General features: G+C 43.5%; 1 protein-coding gene across 2 annotated transcripts; it reads right to left on the minus strand.

The window, feature by feature from the left end:
• Window positions 1–986: 986 nt before the first annotated feature.
• NDE1 (nudE neurodevelopment protein 1) lies at window positions 987–15148 on the minus strand. 2 transcript variants are annotated; one of them, XM_084216474.1, is made up of 9 exons: window positions 15011–15148; window positions 10653–10780; window positions 9964–10117; window positions 6734–6882; window positions 6261–6397; window positions 5070–5246; window positions 4565–4656; window positions 3429–3565; window positions 987–2344 (listed from the first exon to the last, which is right to left on the minus strand). In XM_084216474.1, the coding sequence occupies exons 2-9, from the start codon at window positions 10736–10738 to the stop codon at window positions 2251–2253; spliced, it is 1026 nt and encodes a 341-aa protein (XP_084072600.1). In that variant the 5' UTR covers window positions 10739–10780; window positions 15011–15148; the 3' UTR covers window positions 987–2250. The 2 variants fall into 2 exon arrangements, with proteins under 2 accessions (XP_084072600.1, XP_084072601.1); XM_084216475.1 differs by lacking the exon at window positions 15011–15148 and adding an exon at window positions 14880–14926.
• Window positions 15149–18481: the final 3333 nt, after the last annotated feature.

Consider the following 18481-nt stretch of genomic DNA (forward strand, 5'->3'; position numbering starts at 1 on the left):
AAAATGGCATAAGCACAGGGAACAGGTTTATTCCCTCAGGGACACACAGTGCTGAGGTGCCCTGGGATGTATCCAAGGGCTGACAGGCACAGGACCTGCAGAGACTCACAGTCCTCAGGTGCAGGAGCTCAAAAGCAGTAAGGGCCCTACCTGTCTGTCTGTGAGCAATGAACACAGCCTTTGATGTCTGTTACATGCAGAAATATTTCCAGCCAAGCCTCTAGAGCAGGCTGAAACCATTAGAAACAGCAGCCCACACTGAATGCAGGGATCTAAGCCAAGCTATTCTGCACTAAGGGATCAGCATGCAGTTACTTTTTACTTTTGGAGCACTCCAGCAAGACCACAACCTACTCTTGGGAGCTACCAGGACCTACCACAAACCCTTGCAGCTCAAGCACTTTCAGACAGCAGCAGCTCTGTGGTCACAGCGGGGCAGTAGGGAGCCATGCACAGCAAAGCAGGATTAAAATCACTCTAAATGCAGTGCAGAGAGCTCACTTGATGCCTTTGAACAGCAAGTGAACCTTAAGCAGCGTGAGAGCAGGGAGAGCAAATCATGCACAAACATCCACCTTGACAGCTAAAGCCATCATCTTCTAAATCTAAGCATTGTTTCACAAGTGCAGAGATCACAGACTGGGGATTCAGACTTAGCACCATTCAGCCAGCAGAACCAGAGCCCAGAGAATTCTCTCTCCTCATGGAAGAGTAAAGGAAGAATCCATTTAGAGCAAAAGATGACAAGCTGAGTGGAGAGGGGTTAGGAGTTACTGGATAAGACTTGATCATTGTTTGATCAGGCACAGAGCTGGTTGCCAACACACTCTATGAGCTGCATGTGTGGGAACAAGAAGACAAGAAAGTCAGACTTCATATTAAATGGTCTTAAGCACCAATGCTTGGAGCAGAACCAGCAAATTGAACATGTATAAACCACGGTAATAACTTGCCAAAAAACTCAAAATGCATCAACAACTCGCATTCAAAATAAGCTTTATTCTGCTCCCCAGTTTAACCAACTTCATACGTGGACTGAGAAATGGAAATCATCTGTGGTTTACATATTGTAGAGAAACAGATGCCTCAGTGGCTGTTTTCACTTTAACTGCCTTAAAAAAAAAAAAAAACCAAAAAAAACCCACAAAAAACATCAAACGTATTTGTGTATTTTTTTTGTCAAGTAAGCTCTCCCCATCCCCTGCCACAATAAAAAAAAACCCATAAAAATTGTTTAGTCATGATTAGTTTTGCAAGTACAGGCTTCCATAAAATACATTAACACTGGAAATTAATCTACTCCATTTAAAAAACAAATGCAGTAATATTCTACAGGGGGAAAATTATTTTTAAAAAACATTCTTTACTCATATAAAGTTCTCTAGCATAAAGGGCTTTTCCATTTAAAAAAGCATTTCTAAATTAGTAACAGCTGATACATTCATATAGAAAAATAAAAAAATCACTAACACCCAAGGCACCTTAGTGAAGGGAGGTTTGTAAAGCAGTAAAACCCACCTATCAAGATGTTAGAACTAGAAACTTGATCAGGTTTGGCCTCCTACAACCACCAGGCTTTATAAGCCACTATGGGGTTAAAAAAAAAAAGTCTACATGCTATTAGCTCTGGGATCTCCTGAGCACTCTCAGCACTAGACATATCTCACCTTTAACCATGACCTGTTCTGAATGAGAAATCATCACTTACAGAAACTTCTTGCCACTACAGAGGCAGGCTTTTGTGCAGCAATATTCTGGTCAGCAAACACCACACGGGGAGCTGAGCAGCTTCCCTGCAGAAAGACACCTTTCACTACATAAAAACATCTCTTTAATTTGGGTGACTGCAGCACACAACACCCACGGTAGAAAGCAGGATTCCAGTCAGTACTGGTGGTGTATTAACACCAAAAGCAAAAGCCTGAGGAGCTGCATAGTGAATATTGCTGTGTTGTAGGCAGGACAATTGCTTTGGTAGTGTCAAAAGAAGCAACCTTCAAGGAGCTATTTACAGAAGCTGATGCAGGAAGGAATTCCCAGTCCTGCACTGAAACAGTCAGCATTGCTTTGTCACACCTTGTCACCCACAGAACTTGCCCAGAGGCCACACTGGAAGCCACTGCCAATTGCGACTGCTTGTTCAGTTCTCACCTACCCTGACACTGCTGTCTGCTTGCTCATTGATATTCTCTTTAAAACTAAAGTTTGAAATACACATTTCTCCTCCTTTCCCAAAGCCAGCCAGGCTTTTCATAGCAGCATCTTGACAACACTTTGTGAGGGATGGCTCCCGGGCCCTGGAACGTGTGAAGGCCGCATTCCAAACTCCAGGCGTTTCACCAACCTGCAAGTGCAAAACTCAAGTCAGGGCATTTCTCAGTGTAACCATGCTCAGAATAACTGCTCACTTCCAGAACAAACCACTCAGCTGAGATGAGAGAACAGCACTCTGAGCACTGCATGAACCCATTCCTTAACTGGGCTGAGTTTTCACTGTAACACAGGGCTCCATTTCCCTCTGAGTAATGAACACTATCTTTTACAGGTGCTGGAATTTCAGTTTAGCATTGCAGCAGCAGACAGATAATCAGCTCATGCATATGTAAATAGATGGCCCCTGAGGCTTTCTTGCAGGACCTTTCATGAGGTTTCTCCCCAGGCTAGGAGAGCAACTGCAATGTGGAACATTCCTTCCAAACAACACCACTGGGTACCAGAACAAACCAGCACAAGAGTCTGACTAAATAATTAAGTCTGAAACAAAGTGTACTATAGGCACTTCACTTACCTAAACACAGAACCTGAAGAATGTGCAGTGCAAGACTGGCAGAGTTTAAGCAGACACTGAATGGCAATTTGCAATAACCTTACTGAATTTTCTTCATTTGATTAAAAAAAGACAACTGGTTCAAACATTCAGAGAAATGTGTACATTGAGTAAGGTAACTTCTTGTCAGCAGCTACTTAAAAACACATCTTAGCAACTCTAAAGCATTCTCAGTGGACCCACTATTCACCTTTTTTCCAGTTCTCCCACAAGTGAGAATCTTAACTATGATAAGGGAAGTCTCCCTACATGCCATAACATTCCTGAGACATCACTTCTACAAGAACATAAAGCATAAAACTAATTGAACCAATAAGCAAGAACTGTTGTACTTTGTCCTATTTAAACACTGATTTATAATTAAAATACATCTTGCACTTGCTTCAGATTTGAGGCATTCAAAACTTGATTGCAGCTAGTCTTCGAATTTCAGCAGCTAGTGACTCCAAATTTTAAACTGACCTGAAACATTCAAATCATAATCCTGAATAACTGAATTTCACATACTTGGAAAATGTCTCTACCAAAACAAATAAATATCAGTCCCTAAGTTCCAACACCAGCAGCTGTCACTAAGACACCAGCAGAGCCCAGCACTCACCCTGTATCACACAGAGGCTGATGAGGACTCAGGCGTGTTTCAAGGACATCTCTGTTCATGTACATGGACACTGAAGGTCTGTTTGGAGACTGGTCATACACAAAGTTTCGGCAAGATGCGAGCTTGGACTCCAAAGCCTGAAGTAAACAGACAAGGTGAGCATCAGACTGACCGTTCTCTTTCAGAAGATGGCAGTGGCACACCAAAATGGCACTGAAGCGTGTGGGTTTGGGGTATTTTTCTTTCTTTAAGAGTGAGCTGGCCAGTAGAGGAACCTGATAGACCCCAGTGCCACATAAGTTCTGAATTTGTGAAGAGATTAAAACAGTCATCTCTCTAAAGATGAATCTCCATTTCTCCAGGGAGCGGATGCTCCTCACCAGCAGGAAAACAAAATCTTCACTTTCCTCAGAGATTTTTACATCTTTCTTACAGGCATAAATTTTTAGATTACTAAACATTCATATGAGCTATCAGCTTCCCTAGACATGTATAAGGTGGTACACCAGAGGGAATGAGCCACAGATATCTTATTCTCCATCACATGCTCCCATTCTAGATCACTCCACCTTTATTGAGTTGCTTTCTGGCTGTATCAGTTCTGCAGCTCAGCCCATCAAAGCCCCATACAAATGTTTGTAACAGCACAGCATCAAGGCATAAGGAATGAAACACAAGTCATGAGATAACTTTCCCAACATCAGCACTACCTTAAATGCCAAACTACAGCTTAGCAGGACATTAGGCCTTGCTCAAAAGACTACTGGACTCTTAAGGCAAACTTCACCAGAAGCCTTTTTGACAGCATGTACCAGCCTGCTAACTTCTCTGCCTTTCACAGGAACAGATCCCTTCTCAGTTTACTCACGCTGACTTATTTTTTCTGCACATGCACTTCCAGAAATTCATAGAGGGAGTTCTTATCCCCATCTGGATTAGAACTTAGAAAAACATGCGTAGTCCATTTTTATTTGGGGGTTGGTCAGAAACATTTGAAGTCCAGACCAAGCCCAAGGCCACACTTGGCTAACCTGGGGCCAAGAGACTCTGTTCAGTCTCCTCTGAACAGTAGTGCTGGCTGCAGTTTCCAAGAGCTCCAGCTTTCCAAAAGCACTGCATGGCAGGTAATCACTCACCCCCACTTTTCGCAGCAAGTCTCCCACAATATTAAGTGCAGATATTCTTGCAGCTGGTGTGAGAGGGGTTGCACTGTAACTGTCCTCAAGACCTGCAGGGTAGGTTAAAGAAGGATATCGTTACTCATGGAAAGAAAAAAAACAAAATTGACCCTACTGTCTTAGAGAAGATGATTCAGGGAAGAAGATTAAAGATCACACAGGTTTTTAAAACCTTTCCCCTAAATCAGACCAGCATCTCTGGGACAGTTGTGAACTAATAAAAAAATCACAACAGCTCATCTTATCCCTCATTATTTCCAGACAGTTCAAGTCAACTGGAAATGAACAGACTATGAATAAACTCAAAAAAATCCCAGCCAATAAGACCATGGTGATTTGATTTAGGTGACACTACACTACACACTGGATTCTGTGGCTAAAGGAGGAATGAAAATAAGGAAGCAAACAATGACAAAAACAAGAGCACAGAATGGTATTAGTGAGCTGGTTCCCTGCCAGTCACCTCTCCTGAAGGTCCCAGGGGTGGGAATGCTGATGGGTGTCCGGCGCATTGCGGGTGTTGAGGGCACAGATAAGGAGGCCTGAACTGCAGTGTCTGTCCTTTCTGCTTCCAGGGGAGCTCTCATTGGTGTTTTGGGCTTCTCCTGTTTCTGCTGCACTGCAAGCTCTTGTCGTAGATCTGTGAAGGAAGCAACACAAAGCAAGTGTTGGAGTATGCAGCCACCAACATAAGAACCAAAAAAGGTAATCTTTTGTCAAAAGATTTTTTTCCCCATGGAGGTGAGGTAAAGTCACTTATCCTTGTAAAAGATTACTCCAGGCACATCTTCAAAATCCAGATAACTAAAGGTCTTTCCAGGATTGTGGCTCAAGATGATTTAGTAGCACTAGTTCAGTTGCAATTACCTGGCTTTCATTTTCAAACCCTTTCAGGACAGGGAATTAACTCCTTGCCAAATGTTAAGGGCTGGTAAGCAAAGGCACATCAAATCCAAGGCATGGCAACTTGGCACACCTTGGCTACATTCTGGCTCCCTGCAAGGTTGAGATCCTACCTGTTGCACCTTTTTCTATCCTGGTTTCCACATGAAGGAAACTTGAGCTGAGGCCAGGTGGAAGCCACATCATTATCTGCCCCAGGGACAGAGCACTTCTGTCCCACAGCGTGGCTGTAGCTTATGGATACCACTCAAGAGCACAGATCTGAAAACAGATGTTTATCCAGCTCCAGGGTCTCTCTCTTCTCAACCAGCCTTGCTGACAGATAGCAAAAAGGCAGTGCATTCCAAGGCAACCAGAAATCAGTCACAGCCCTCCTGTTTTACTTCCCCATCAGCGCTTCATTAGCTCCATTTCCCACAGCCCAGGAAACAATGAGGTTAATGTGTATTAAAGCTGACCTTCATGGGAAGCCACACCAGCACATGCCCCAGCTGGACTGGCTCAATTCCCCGAAGCCCTGATTAGGAGAAGGCTGGAACAGACTTTTGTTTCTCTGAGTGCTCTGGAATAATGTCAGGAGTTCAAGGAGGGTGCAGAACGTTCTTCAGTTTCCTTACTTGTTTCTACATGTCAGATACCAAGTTTTAAAGAAGCAAAGTTAAAAGCCCAGCTCTTAGGCATATGGAGAGGACTCAACGGCTACAAAGCAGAGGGAGAGAAAAGAAAAAGATACAAAAAACTACTGTCTAACCTCTAGCTTCATCTTTCAGGCGCTGCACAGACTCCAGAAGGTTTTCTTTCTCATCCAGCTCACTCTCCAGAAAAGCATTTCTTTCTATAGCCTGGTTTAAACGCTGTTCAAAATCCTCCAGAGACATTATAGTGGCTCTGAAAAAGAGTGCACTGGGTGTCACTACCAGAGGACTGGAGGTAGGACTCCCTCTCTCACAAGAAAATGGACACTTGCATTTTTGTATGGTTTGCTTTGTTTAATTATTTTTTTTTTAGTTTGTAATATATGAAAGAGTGCAGTCAGGGGAGTGGAAGAGGTAAAAAAAAAGTTATCACATTGCCCATCTGCAACAAATCTCTTCAACACAATCATCAGACAAGTGATAGTTCAGAATAGCAATGCTAACAAGTAGTGTCACAAACAACACAGTATCACCATGCTTGCATGACAGAATAGAGGTGGGAAAAAAAAACCCACAAAAAGCAGATCACCTTTTTGCTCTTTCCAGATCATCATTTTCTTGCTCGAGTTCTCGAATGTATTTCTGAAGCTGTTCTTTAATAGCTCTTGTCTGTGCCAAGTCATCTTCCAGCGCAGAGATTTGCCTGTATCCTTCTGAATGCTGCATTTCAATCTTTTCCTACTCAGAGGCAAATCAAACAGCACATCAGGTACTTAGCAACACGTTCTCTTTTTGCAACATTGTCTGAGCCCCCTTGAAAGGCAGAGACAGACTATCTGAAGACTTTCGAGGAACATCATTTTACTTATGGGAAAACATCAACAAATTCAATTGCTCACACACTTCTGGGCTGCCAGCAGACAAGAGCTCTTCCTGTCACTCCTTATCAAACAAAAGTGCTGGGGAACAGTTCCCAACATTCACAGCACAAGGCCATTCCTTGCATCTCCCAGACAGCCTGACTCAGCACAGTTTCTAAGCAATACACAAAGCACTCAAGAGAAGCCACTTATTTTCAACCCTAATATGAAGTCAGGCAATATTTAGCAGCCAAATTAAGAAGAATAAAAAAAAAATTCCAAGCGTGACTCTGTTACATGCTGCTGTGGAATCAGCAAGATTCTGCACTGCCCATGTGGCTTTATTAGCCCAAAGCAGGTTCAGAATTCCAGAACATTTCAGCAACAGGTACACACTCTGGATGGGAACCGAAACCAAACTCTGTCTCCCTCTACACCACGTATACAAGGGTACATTTAAGACAGGCATAAGCAGGGAGGAAGACTTAGCTTCCACCTCAGATCTCTCTCCTGCACTGCCACTAAATGTGGCATTAGTTCCACAGTATGTGACATGGGAAAGCTTTCCCACGTGACAAGGAAAGCTCCAGAGCACACTATTACAATGCTTTATACTCAACCACCTTGCTACCAGACCACTTCAACATGCCAGAGGTTTTTTGGAAATTCCAAGATTGCTGGGTAAGCAACATTCCTGAAGCGCTCTCCAGACAGAATTCAAGCACAAAACACTTGAAGTCACTGGAAACAAATCCATGCACTGGAATTTCAAAACCATGGCAAGTAGTCTAGTGTGAATGACAATGTGAAGACAGCTATTTTAGCACATGAAATGCATAGACAAGGAGGAGGGAAAGAGATATCCATCCTGAACTCAGAAATCCTTATTCGACTGCACAGTGGTGACACTGCTGTCATTCCAAATCTGACACACAGTTAAGAGCCTCTAAGCTCCAAGAGGCAGATTACTTTCAGTTAGTTTCTCAGGACTCTCTAAACTAACCCTGCAAAGCACCATTCCCATCAGTTTTAGGTAATGTGAGGTCTGATTTCTGAGGGGGACCAGGCACACACACTGGGCTGGTCAGCTCAGAGCCACAAGCTGTGTGGGCCTGGCAAAGTTCACTGGTGCTGACCTAGATGCAGATCCCAACCCTTGATGGGCTCAGTTAACACTGCTGCTCAATAGCTTCATAAGATTAACGCTTTGCTCTTGAATTGATTCAGATAAAAGACCAGAACTGCAAGGTCTGAGTCTTTGTTTTTAGCCAATTGTAATAAACTATCAGCTGATCTGGCCCTCAATGGTGGCTCTGTTCCTTCCCTGCAGGCTGTTACTGCAGTTTTCAGGCTGCATGAATAGCCAATTGTTGAATTGTTTATTTCAAGCAGAATGTATTTTAAGAAAGTTATCTACTGTGAAGAATAATTTCAGATTTTCTAAAATATGGCTACCCTCCACTTTTTGAGGCTCTGCATTGCTTCCTACTATTTTCATTCCTCACTGTTTTGCCCAGTTTCACTGGCCCTTTCTTTCATCCCAGCTACTCTAGAGAAAGAAAATAGTCTGCATACTCCACTCCTCAATTAAATGAACTACGGGTTTTATTTTTAAAACTTTTGTCTTCCTCCCCAAACCCATCAGCTTCCATGGGTTTACATGGCTACCTAGAACAGCAGACCAATACTTCACACAACATGCACAGCATCTAATATCTCTGAGGTGCTACAACAAGAACAAGGATTAAAGCAACATAAATACAATGAAACAAGTCTTGGAAGTCTTGCTATCAAAAAGCAGGAAGTGAAGGAAATGGCTAAGCTAGTGCTAGAGTGACAGGACATTTGCCTGGAACAGAAGAATATTTCCTTAAGACAGTAATTTGGACAACAGTTTAAACAAAAGGCATTGCAAATCTGGATTCATCCAGTGATTAATCACTTACACAAACACCTTCACTCCCATTAGCTCATTATTGCATCCAATTGAAAAGAGGAAGGGTAATTACATTAATCTCTGCTTCCACAGAGACTGAGCTGGCCCTACAAAACACAGGGTGGTATTTCTTGGGTGACTGTAACTCACCTGTAAACAAAAGGCTAAATTAAAACTTTAAAAAGTCACACCAATTTCAGTGACTATTTTTTCCCAAATTTAAGAGAATTTACCAGTATTTCCTGAACCTGTCAATCAGCACAGCACCATCTCATCACTCTTCATACTCTAGTTAGCTTCATTGTTCCTTAAGCCACTGTGTTAAGAAGGCCCATCTCAATAAGTTCATATTCTTTATGTTTTATAGTTCTGGAAGGTAATGCCTTTCTGCTGTTCTTACTTTCACAGAACGCTAACCAAGTGCAAAAATAAAAACTAATTTTTCCCTAAGAACAGACAGATTCAATAACAAAACTAGGACTGAAACTGCTTTATCACTCTCAATTCTATGTGTTACCCACCAGCTGCTGCTTCCCAGCTTATCTGAAATGTCATAATAAATACACAACTATGTAAAAAGGGTTTAAAACTGAGTTTCCTTACGTAATGCAAAAACACAGCTGCAGTGTTTGTACTTTGATTGTTCTCAATATTATCTGTGACTGCATGATGCAGACAGCAAGAAAGCTATGAACAAAAGCACTAAATAGATGGAAGAAGGAATAAAACAGCAGCTCTCTTGTGTTCACACTCAGTCTCCACTCCACTGTGGACAATTCTCTCCCATCCGAAATCTATCCTGACATACAGCCACAACCTGTGAACAGGGCTCCAGGAATGCTACCAAGGAACACAGAATCCTCAGAGCAGACAACAGGTAAACATTTCTTTACTTTTCAAGACTTTCCTTTCTGCAGTCTTCTGGTCCATTTTTCTGTAATGCTGAGGTGACACCACGGGGCAGAGTCTGCAAACACCTGCCCTGTTCCCCCTGCACTGAGGATGTGCACCAGCAGCTCTCACCTTCACTGACTCCAGCTCCATCCTCAGGCGGTTGTTTTCTGACAGGAGGTCTCTGTTCCTGGACTCTGTTTGCTGCAGCTGAGCCTCCAGTTCAGCTTCATACTCTCGGCTCCCCTCTTGGAATTCACGCAATTCCTCCTGGGTATTCTCAGCACTAGAGAGAAATTCCAGCAACAAAACTCATCATCATGAGCAATGGAAACAACATCTCTTGTACAATCAAGGTAAAAACAACACTGCTCTTGAACACAGAAGGCTATTTGCCCTTCTCTGTATTCAATAGGAAGAGAGAAACATGCAAATGTTTCCCTGCCATGCATGGGAAGTCACCCCATAGCAAACTGGTAAAGAAGTCCAAATAAACAGAAAAAGCCCAGAGTCTGTTTTCACACTGGAGATGTTGAGGAGATGTGGCATCTCTTTAGTTTGTCAATTGTCCACTGGCATCGCACATTATTCCATTATTCAATTCTATTATTTATTTGGAAATATTAAAAAAGCTATTATTGATTAATAACAAAAAGTGAGAAACAGAGAGAAAGAAGAAAGGAAATGTTTTATATTCTTGAACAATTCTATTGAAACAATCCTCCAACAAGCTGAACAAGCAGCAATGAAAGAGCTGTGCCTTTGCATGAAGTGCTTTGCACCTTATCCAACCTCTTGGAGGAATGAAGCCACTGCCTTACCACTGCTTGTATTTCATAGCCAACTCCTTCCAGTATCTGGTTTCCTCTTCCACTGAGCTGAAGTGATGTCCTTCTGAGTCTTCCATAATGAGTCCTCAAAGTCTAAAACTCCTGTTTCATTTTCCCCCCTGAAAAATTACAGAGTCAAGCATAAGAACTCAGGCAGTGAGCAGCCTCATCCTCCTTGCTGCAGAGCAGAACACCCCTCCTCCCACACAGTCACTGCTCTCTGGGAGACCAAACTAAAGGCCAGCCTTGATAGGACTCTGTCAGACAGACCATAAATGTGAAAGAATTCCTGCTAAGTCACTTCCCCAGTTATCCCAAAGCTGCTGCAGGCTTACACCACATTCCCAGCAGCAAGCAGCTTTGGCACCTCCGGGTATACAAACCCCAAACCTGAGCTGCAGCTGTGCCAGTGCACAGAGAACACAAGGGAAGGAAGATGCAGGCACAACTTCAGCAAACACACTGCAATTCAACAACCCTACAGACACCTATCATGAAATTAAAGAGAAACTTCAAGGACACAGAGATTAGATACTCAATATACTGATTTCTTGAGTTAGCATTTAAAGGAACACATAAATTTTTTTATGGACTTGACTGCTGGACAGGTGAAAAATTTCCTCCTAGGTCAACACAGACAAAGCTACCCAACTTTACTCCTGAATTATCAAAATCCACGTATAGCTACAAGATATCTGGATTCCTCAGAGAGCCAACAGAGAAGGGAGGGTAAAAGCTACCCAGAGGTTTTAGCAGGATACCAGTGGCTAGGATAGGTATGCAGTTAAGATAGCAGCAATCCAGACTATCCAGCTGTCCCTGTGCCAGCACAAACCGGGTCACAGGACACAGTCCCAAATGGGAATGACACACTAAAGAGCCACAGGGGAATCAAGTCCCTTGAGCTGGTCACTCCCACTTGAGGACTTAAGTATCTAAACACCACAATTAAATAAAATAAATGCCCTGTGATGTGTATGACACCCTCTGTTAAACGGGTAGGCAACAAATATAATTTCATACTAGTTAGTCTTGACAATGGAGAAACATCAAACCTAGTGTTCTGCATAATCTGCCCACGTCCAGTCCTAGGTGAGGCAAAGATTCCACTCAGACATTATCAATTTAACCAAATTGATACCAAATAAGAAACCAAATAAGATCAAGAACAGCGAATAGAGGTGGAATTGAACAATTCATAACGTGACAGTTGTCCCAAAACTGCATCACAGAAATCTGAAGAAACACAGTTCTGCCAAATTTCTGAAGAAACACGGTTCTACCAAACTTCAATTCCAGTTCTGCTGAGCAAAACATTTCCTAGAGGTAATTCTGATGGAACAAAGAAGAAGGGATGGCTGAAGCCTTCGAAGATCACTTAGATGTCAGCCTGGTCTTCAACTCCTATTTATGATACTCATAAAATGTTGGAGTAGACCCTCTGAGCAGCATGTTTTAGCTAAAGAAAATGTGCATACACTACACATTTATTGAACTCTATGAAAGAAAATATCTTTAACCTCTGTCAAGACTGCTCTCCAAAAAATTATCTGGTATAAACAGGTTTGAGTAACAGCCACCTACTTAGTAACTCTACTGAGACAAAGCAAAGTAGCTCTTACCTCTATGATGGACAAAAGTACTCAAAGCAGTCTGGCAATATAAAGCCCAATTCTTACTTCCCCGAACAATGCCACAATGCCCAACTCCTCTTGACAGCCCAAGTAATTATCAGATTATTGAGCAAGGAGTAAGCAGCGTCACAGCTGCGTGGGGCTGTGCCTGCATACCTCAGTGCACAGTATCAGCAACACACTCACAGAAATTACAGTGTTATTTAAAAGGGGAGTTGCCAGGTCAGGAGAAAAGTTACTAAGCCTTAGCTTTTATAACTGAGTTTGACACAAAATGTTCATTAGCCAAAGCTGTGTGTTCCTTCAAACAAACAAAAGCACTGTATAATGTATTGATACATTTCCAGCATAAGGTCTCAAGGCTGAAGAATGCACTGAGCAAAAAAAGAGGAAAAGGAGTGTGAGTAAGGAGTGATTTTCCAAATAGCACTCTTGCCTATTTAAAAGAAAATCATGACCAAGCACAATTAACATTCTTGACCTAGGATAGTTTATGTCACATCTCCTCTGTTATTTTTAAGTGAACTGAAAGTGCCTTTGATGTTAATAAGCATGTCCTTCTGCTCAAGGCACTGTGTACACTGTGTACACAGATACTGATCCTTGCAGCACACTTGTGAAGAAAAAGAATCCAAAAAGGATTTTTTCTGACACAAGCATTATAATAAATCAAATATCTGTGTTTGGACAGACAACAAAAATAATTCAGGAAAGATAAAGAAGAACTGCAAAACATCTTGCTCTGAAAAACTTTCAAACAACCCTTTAGAACCAAAAGACAGCTTCCATCACCTTCAAAATCTTGAATATGCTGAGATCTGGCTCCTGTGTTTTCATATTACACTTTGGGAGAACTAAAAGACTGTAGCAATTGGCATTTTTTGAGATTGTAGGGCTGCAAGGAGAAGAACTTTCCTTAACTGATCCACACAATCCAAGAGAACTCTGTGAACACTCACAGAGCACAAAGGGGCTGCACCCCTCAGTGCCAGGGATGTCTTTGTGAACATGAGATTATAGTATGGGCCCACTGAGGATGTCATCCATTAAGAGCTCAGTCTGCTTCGTGGTCACCATTACTAAATAGTACTTATAATTTAAAATTAATTGTTCAACTGCAAATACATGGAAGGACAGTGGAGCTGTACTTATTCCACAGACGTGTCTACTGTCCTGTGCCACAGGCACATGTTTTTTGCTGCCACATTCAAGGACGACCTGTTACTTTCCTTCCCTGTGCTACATCTTAGCTCAAACTAATCTGGGATTTTCAAACTAACCAAAGACGATAAATACATACTGAAACTGAAAAGAAAACTTCCAGGTTTGAGACAAGGTATTAAAGCTTTTTTAAACTTTTTTTTCTGAAATTTGTGTAAGAAGAGTGCAAATAAAAACCATGTAAGTCTTGTTAAACTGCCTTAGAAAGGATAGGGCTACGACTGGTTTTCCCCTGCTGCCTTCTCCCCTTGATTTTTAACAACTTGGAGACAACATGCAAAATGCCTGAAGAGAAATTAATCAAGAACTCCTCGTTGTCTGGGCTCACTACAAAAGCAGGGAGAGCAAAGCGGAGGCCGGGGGTAAAGGAAGTTTTAGAAATGCTTTTTTAAACACTGGAAAAGGTGGAAAAAACGAGGACAGAAAGCCAGAGTCTCTAAGAGGCACACACTGGCTGCACCTTGCTTGTTTTCACACACATGAGACCAGAAGAGATATCTGGCCAGGCTTCCTGCGCTGGTCACAGGCGTTACAAAGCTCCACATCATGCAGGAAGTGGAAGCGATCATGGGTGGGGACTGGAATTTTGCAATAAAACACGGCAGCATAAACGCTGCGGAAAACAAAACCAGAGACAGCAGAATTGCAAAATTCCTCAGGAAAAAGCGAGCATCAAGGAAAACAACACACAAAATTATCGAAGGAACTTCAGTTTGGGAATCAGTCTGAATTCACCCAAACTCATGAGGGCCCCTCGACTGTTTCAGTCCTAGAACAAAGGACTCAAAACGACCCCGATACTGAACTTTTTTCTTCACAAAAGAACATTTAGCTCGGTGAACAATGTTGGCCTACCTTTGTAGCAATGCCTAATGGTCCAAGTCAAGGAAATTCATATTGTAATAAAAAAAGTTAAACAGTACCACAAATACTACTGAATAATCCATGACAGAGATGATGAAGTTCCTATTAGACATTATTTTCCTAAATGTAAACCAAAACAAACCAGCTCTTTGCTCCCGAAAAGTAGCTTTCCCATCCTTTGAAATTCAGATTTGCTTAAAATATTCCCCTTGAAAGGGTCTTCCTGTAACACATGGGCCTGTTTTCTTTTGTTTAAGCCATACAAAAGAAAATCACCACAAAAGAGAAAGAAAAGGGAGAGGTCACGGGAGCACCAGGATTACCACAGAATCCCACAGCCAGCACTGAAAAGAGTTATCGGCTTCTCCGGCGCTTCTCTACTAAAAGGCTGAATTCAGCAAAACCCTCCTCTCCTCAGTAACCAGCCCAGCTCCCAAACTTCCAACTTTCCAGTGACTCCTGAGGAAACCCTACACTGTTCTCGGCTGGAACGCCTGACCTCGATGGTTCCAGCTGCAAGCCAAGAGGTCAGCGGGGCAGCGCTCCCCGATCCCATTCCCGTGCGGAGCACCAAGCCGGGCGGGGGCTAAACCAGCGGGCACGGCTCCCACGCTCCGCTCCCCGCCCCACCTGCGCCCGCAACAGCAACTCCAGAAGCAGGAGGAGGTTCAGGTCCGCGCGGGGCCGCAGCCGGCCAGGTTCCCGTGTCCCGTGTGCCCCCGGTCCGGTCCCAGTCCCGCTGCCCCGGGCCGTGCCGGGCTCTCACCGCGCTCCCGCCGCACCCACACAGCCGCTCCCGGCCCGGCCGGCGCCGCCGCCCCATTGGCTGCCGGTCACGTGCGGCGGGGCGCTCGGCCAATCAGCGCCGCCGAAATGCGCTTCGGAAACTTTGGTGACTTTCAAAAGGCGCCGGGGGGCGGCGGCCGCGGCCGGTCCCGGTCTCATCCTTATAGCCGTTCCTGATCTCATCCTTACAGACGGTCCCGGTCTCATGCTTATAGCCGTTCCTGGTCTTATCCTTGTAGCCATTCCCAGTCCTGTTCCCGTTCCCAGTCCTATTCCCCGTTTGCCTTGCTCAACACCCCCTCGTCCATGTTCAAGGACCTACAGTCACACGCACAAGGCTCCGCATCTTGTGAGGTGTTAAGCGTGTAAACCAGCACGCGCCGTAATTTTAAAGGCGTGATTGACCTTAAAATTATCTAAAAGAGGAAAAGCTTTACATTAATCTTTTTTTTTTTTCTCAATTCAAAAGACCTCTGCTGCAAAAGAAGCAGCGAGACAGCGCCGGTATCTATTTTTAACGCCAGCCCAACATCTTTAGCCCGAAGTGCCCTTTTCCCGACCAAGGACAGGTTTCTGTGTCGCAGTCTATGAAATATTAGACCCTTCCACTCATCCCCATCCCGGCATGATGTCACCATTGCAGGAAACTGCGGCATGGGGCAGAGCCGGCTGCAGCCCGTGAATTCCCGGCCGGCAGGATCGATAGGAAGCGACCCGAGCCAAGCAGGGACTTTCTCAAGCGCCCCAGGTGCGCTCCTACCGCCCGTGCTCACAAACACTCGCTCATTAGTGGTGCCTGGCATTTGTTCGCCGGAGCCAAAACAAACCCACAAATTATCGCACGTGTATCTCTGCGGCCCGCACGGGCAGGGCCATGTGTCACCGAGTGTCACCGAGTGCCACCTCAGCCCCAAACAGCAGTGGGATGGGCTCCCACGTTCGTCTACCTCTGATGTAACACCGGGCCTGCAGCACGGCCTGGCTCTGAAAAGACTTGTCCAAACTGGAAATACACCTCTCCCGAAGGCTTTGTAAGGCTGGGACTGTAGCTAAGAGGACAGATGCTTCTCTATAAGTATTGCACTAAAAGGAATCTGTCCATAACTCAGATAACTTTAACTGAGAAGGGTGACAAAAACTATTCTACTTTCTTGTCAGACATTCAGCAAAATAACTATATTTTCAGTTCAAATGTTCAGCAGAAGTAAATGGAGACAAACTATCACAAAACTATGAAGAGAAAACTAAATAAGGCATTTAAAAAATTGGGTTAATAGCATTTGCAGTTCTGTCATTGCCCAAGAATGTTTTTATTATCAGATAAGTTACAGAAAATAAACCACATGCTATTGTAGTATGTTGCCAGTAATTAAAACAAATTATACATTGTTCACAAGTTTGGGACAAAGGACATTTTACTTCAACACTTTAAGCAAATTTTTGAGGATAGTATGACTACACAGATTATGTCAAAGGTACAGCTGGGTATTTTTGATATTTCTCATCTTGAAATACTTGTAAAACACAGCAAATATTCTCAGATTTCAGAAAAAGCTGAGAGCCTCTCATCAAATTCTGAGACAATGAAACAGCACCCTAACGAACACAGGGGCTCAGAGGCACTACTGTAAAAAACAATAAACATTCTTTAAAAAAGGTTACTGTAATCATTGGGACTGCCTTGTTTGCAAGAAGAATGAGAACACTTGTCTATTTCAAAATTAGCAGAGGAGGAGAAATTATTTTGTGCATTTATTTTTAGTTTGCTGATTAATAATTAACAACTGGCAGATCTTTGTGGTGCTAGGATTTATGGGCTGGTTATTTTAATGAGAAGGCCACACTGATGCTTCCACAAAAACTAAGTGGACAGAAATTTTTCCACTGTAAGTTCTGGTAAGGTTGTAACACCTTATCTTTTGGCAATAAACTTCTGTTGGGAAAAATACTTGCTTTTCTTAGAGAATTAACTCACCATACCGCCCACTCCATGGATGGAGCAGGAACTGCTCACCAATTGTCATTACAAACTACTGAACTCCTTTTTTTATTCAAATTAATTACTGACACCCATAAAACGTGACAAGAATATCATTTGGAAATATTGCTCTCACTGAAGAGCAAGTATTTAACAGGAATAAAACCTTTTTCTCTGTCTCTTTAAAGATGTTATATAATTCTCTGCAATCTGTATATGGAGAACCAGAATTTCACGTACTTAAGCAAGAAACAGATTCTCACTACTTTAAAAACCTTCTGATACCTCAAACTGACACATTTTTGATGAAACTGTCAAATGCTCATTAATAGCACTGGTTTATTAAGCAGAGCAGAACACAGCAGCTCTCTCAGCCTTGGCACACAGCAGTGATGAGTGACCCTGGCAAGCCTGGCTGTGGCTCTGAGCTTGGTCACCACGGCTTCTCCTTGCTGCTGGCTGCAGTCTCTTAGGCCAAGGTGCAAGTAAATTCCAGCTTAGCCTAATACCATAATTATGATCAAAAGACACTGAGGCACCAAAAGGCAGATGCCACCCTGCGCTGTCACTAACCTCTGTCCTTGAGGGGCTCAGCCACCAGCTGAGGAGCAAGCCCAGCCTGGATGCCAGGATTGGCTGCATCACTTTGGCCCAGCCTTCCGAGGGAGCTGTTAAACCGTGAGACAGAGCCACCTCTGTAGAAAGACAAAGAGGAAAATTAGAAATAGAGGCAGTGTTGTTGAGACAAGCACTATTAGCAACAAAAAGATTCAAGAGGAAAAATACCACAGTGGAAAGTTATACAATCCTGAAATGAGCAAAGCCCGGTGACCTCTAGTGAGTTGCCAGTGCCACCACATCAGCAGAGCAGTGACCCTGAGTGGATGCCCACAGCTTTCTTGATGCTTCTTTGGTCAGCAGACTTCAGGTGCTTTGTCAAGGGGTGGGGACACACTAATGCCTAATCCAGTGGGTTCTTTGAAAGTTGTTCTTTTTGGTTTTTAGCCAGTTATTGCTTTGTATTTTCAAGCTGTGTAACATCTGACTTGGGGGATAGCTAATGATGCCCAAGGCACCCAGAGAAAGCACAGAGAGGTCAGACATGTCTGTTGAAATAAGCAAACAGCAGATTTCTGAAATATCTGCAGCGAGGTAGACTCCAGAGCCTCTCTGGACAATCTGTCCCAGGGCTCGGTCACTCACAGGGAGGAAGTTCTTCCTCGTGTTCAGGTGGAACTTCCCGGGCATCAATTCCTGCCCGTTCCTCCTGTGCCATTGCTGGGCCCTGGGAGCAGAGCCCGGTCCCTGCTCGGAGCCCTCCCTGCAGGCACCCTCAC

This window comes from Fringilla coelebs (assembly GCF_963513975.1).
Source record: "Fringilla coelebs genome assembly, chromosome: 16".
NCBI classification, from domain to species: Eukaryota; Metazoa; Chordata; class Aves; order Passeriformes; family Fringillidae; genus Fringilla; species Fringilla coelebs.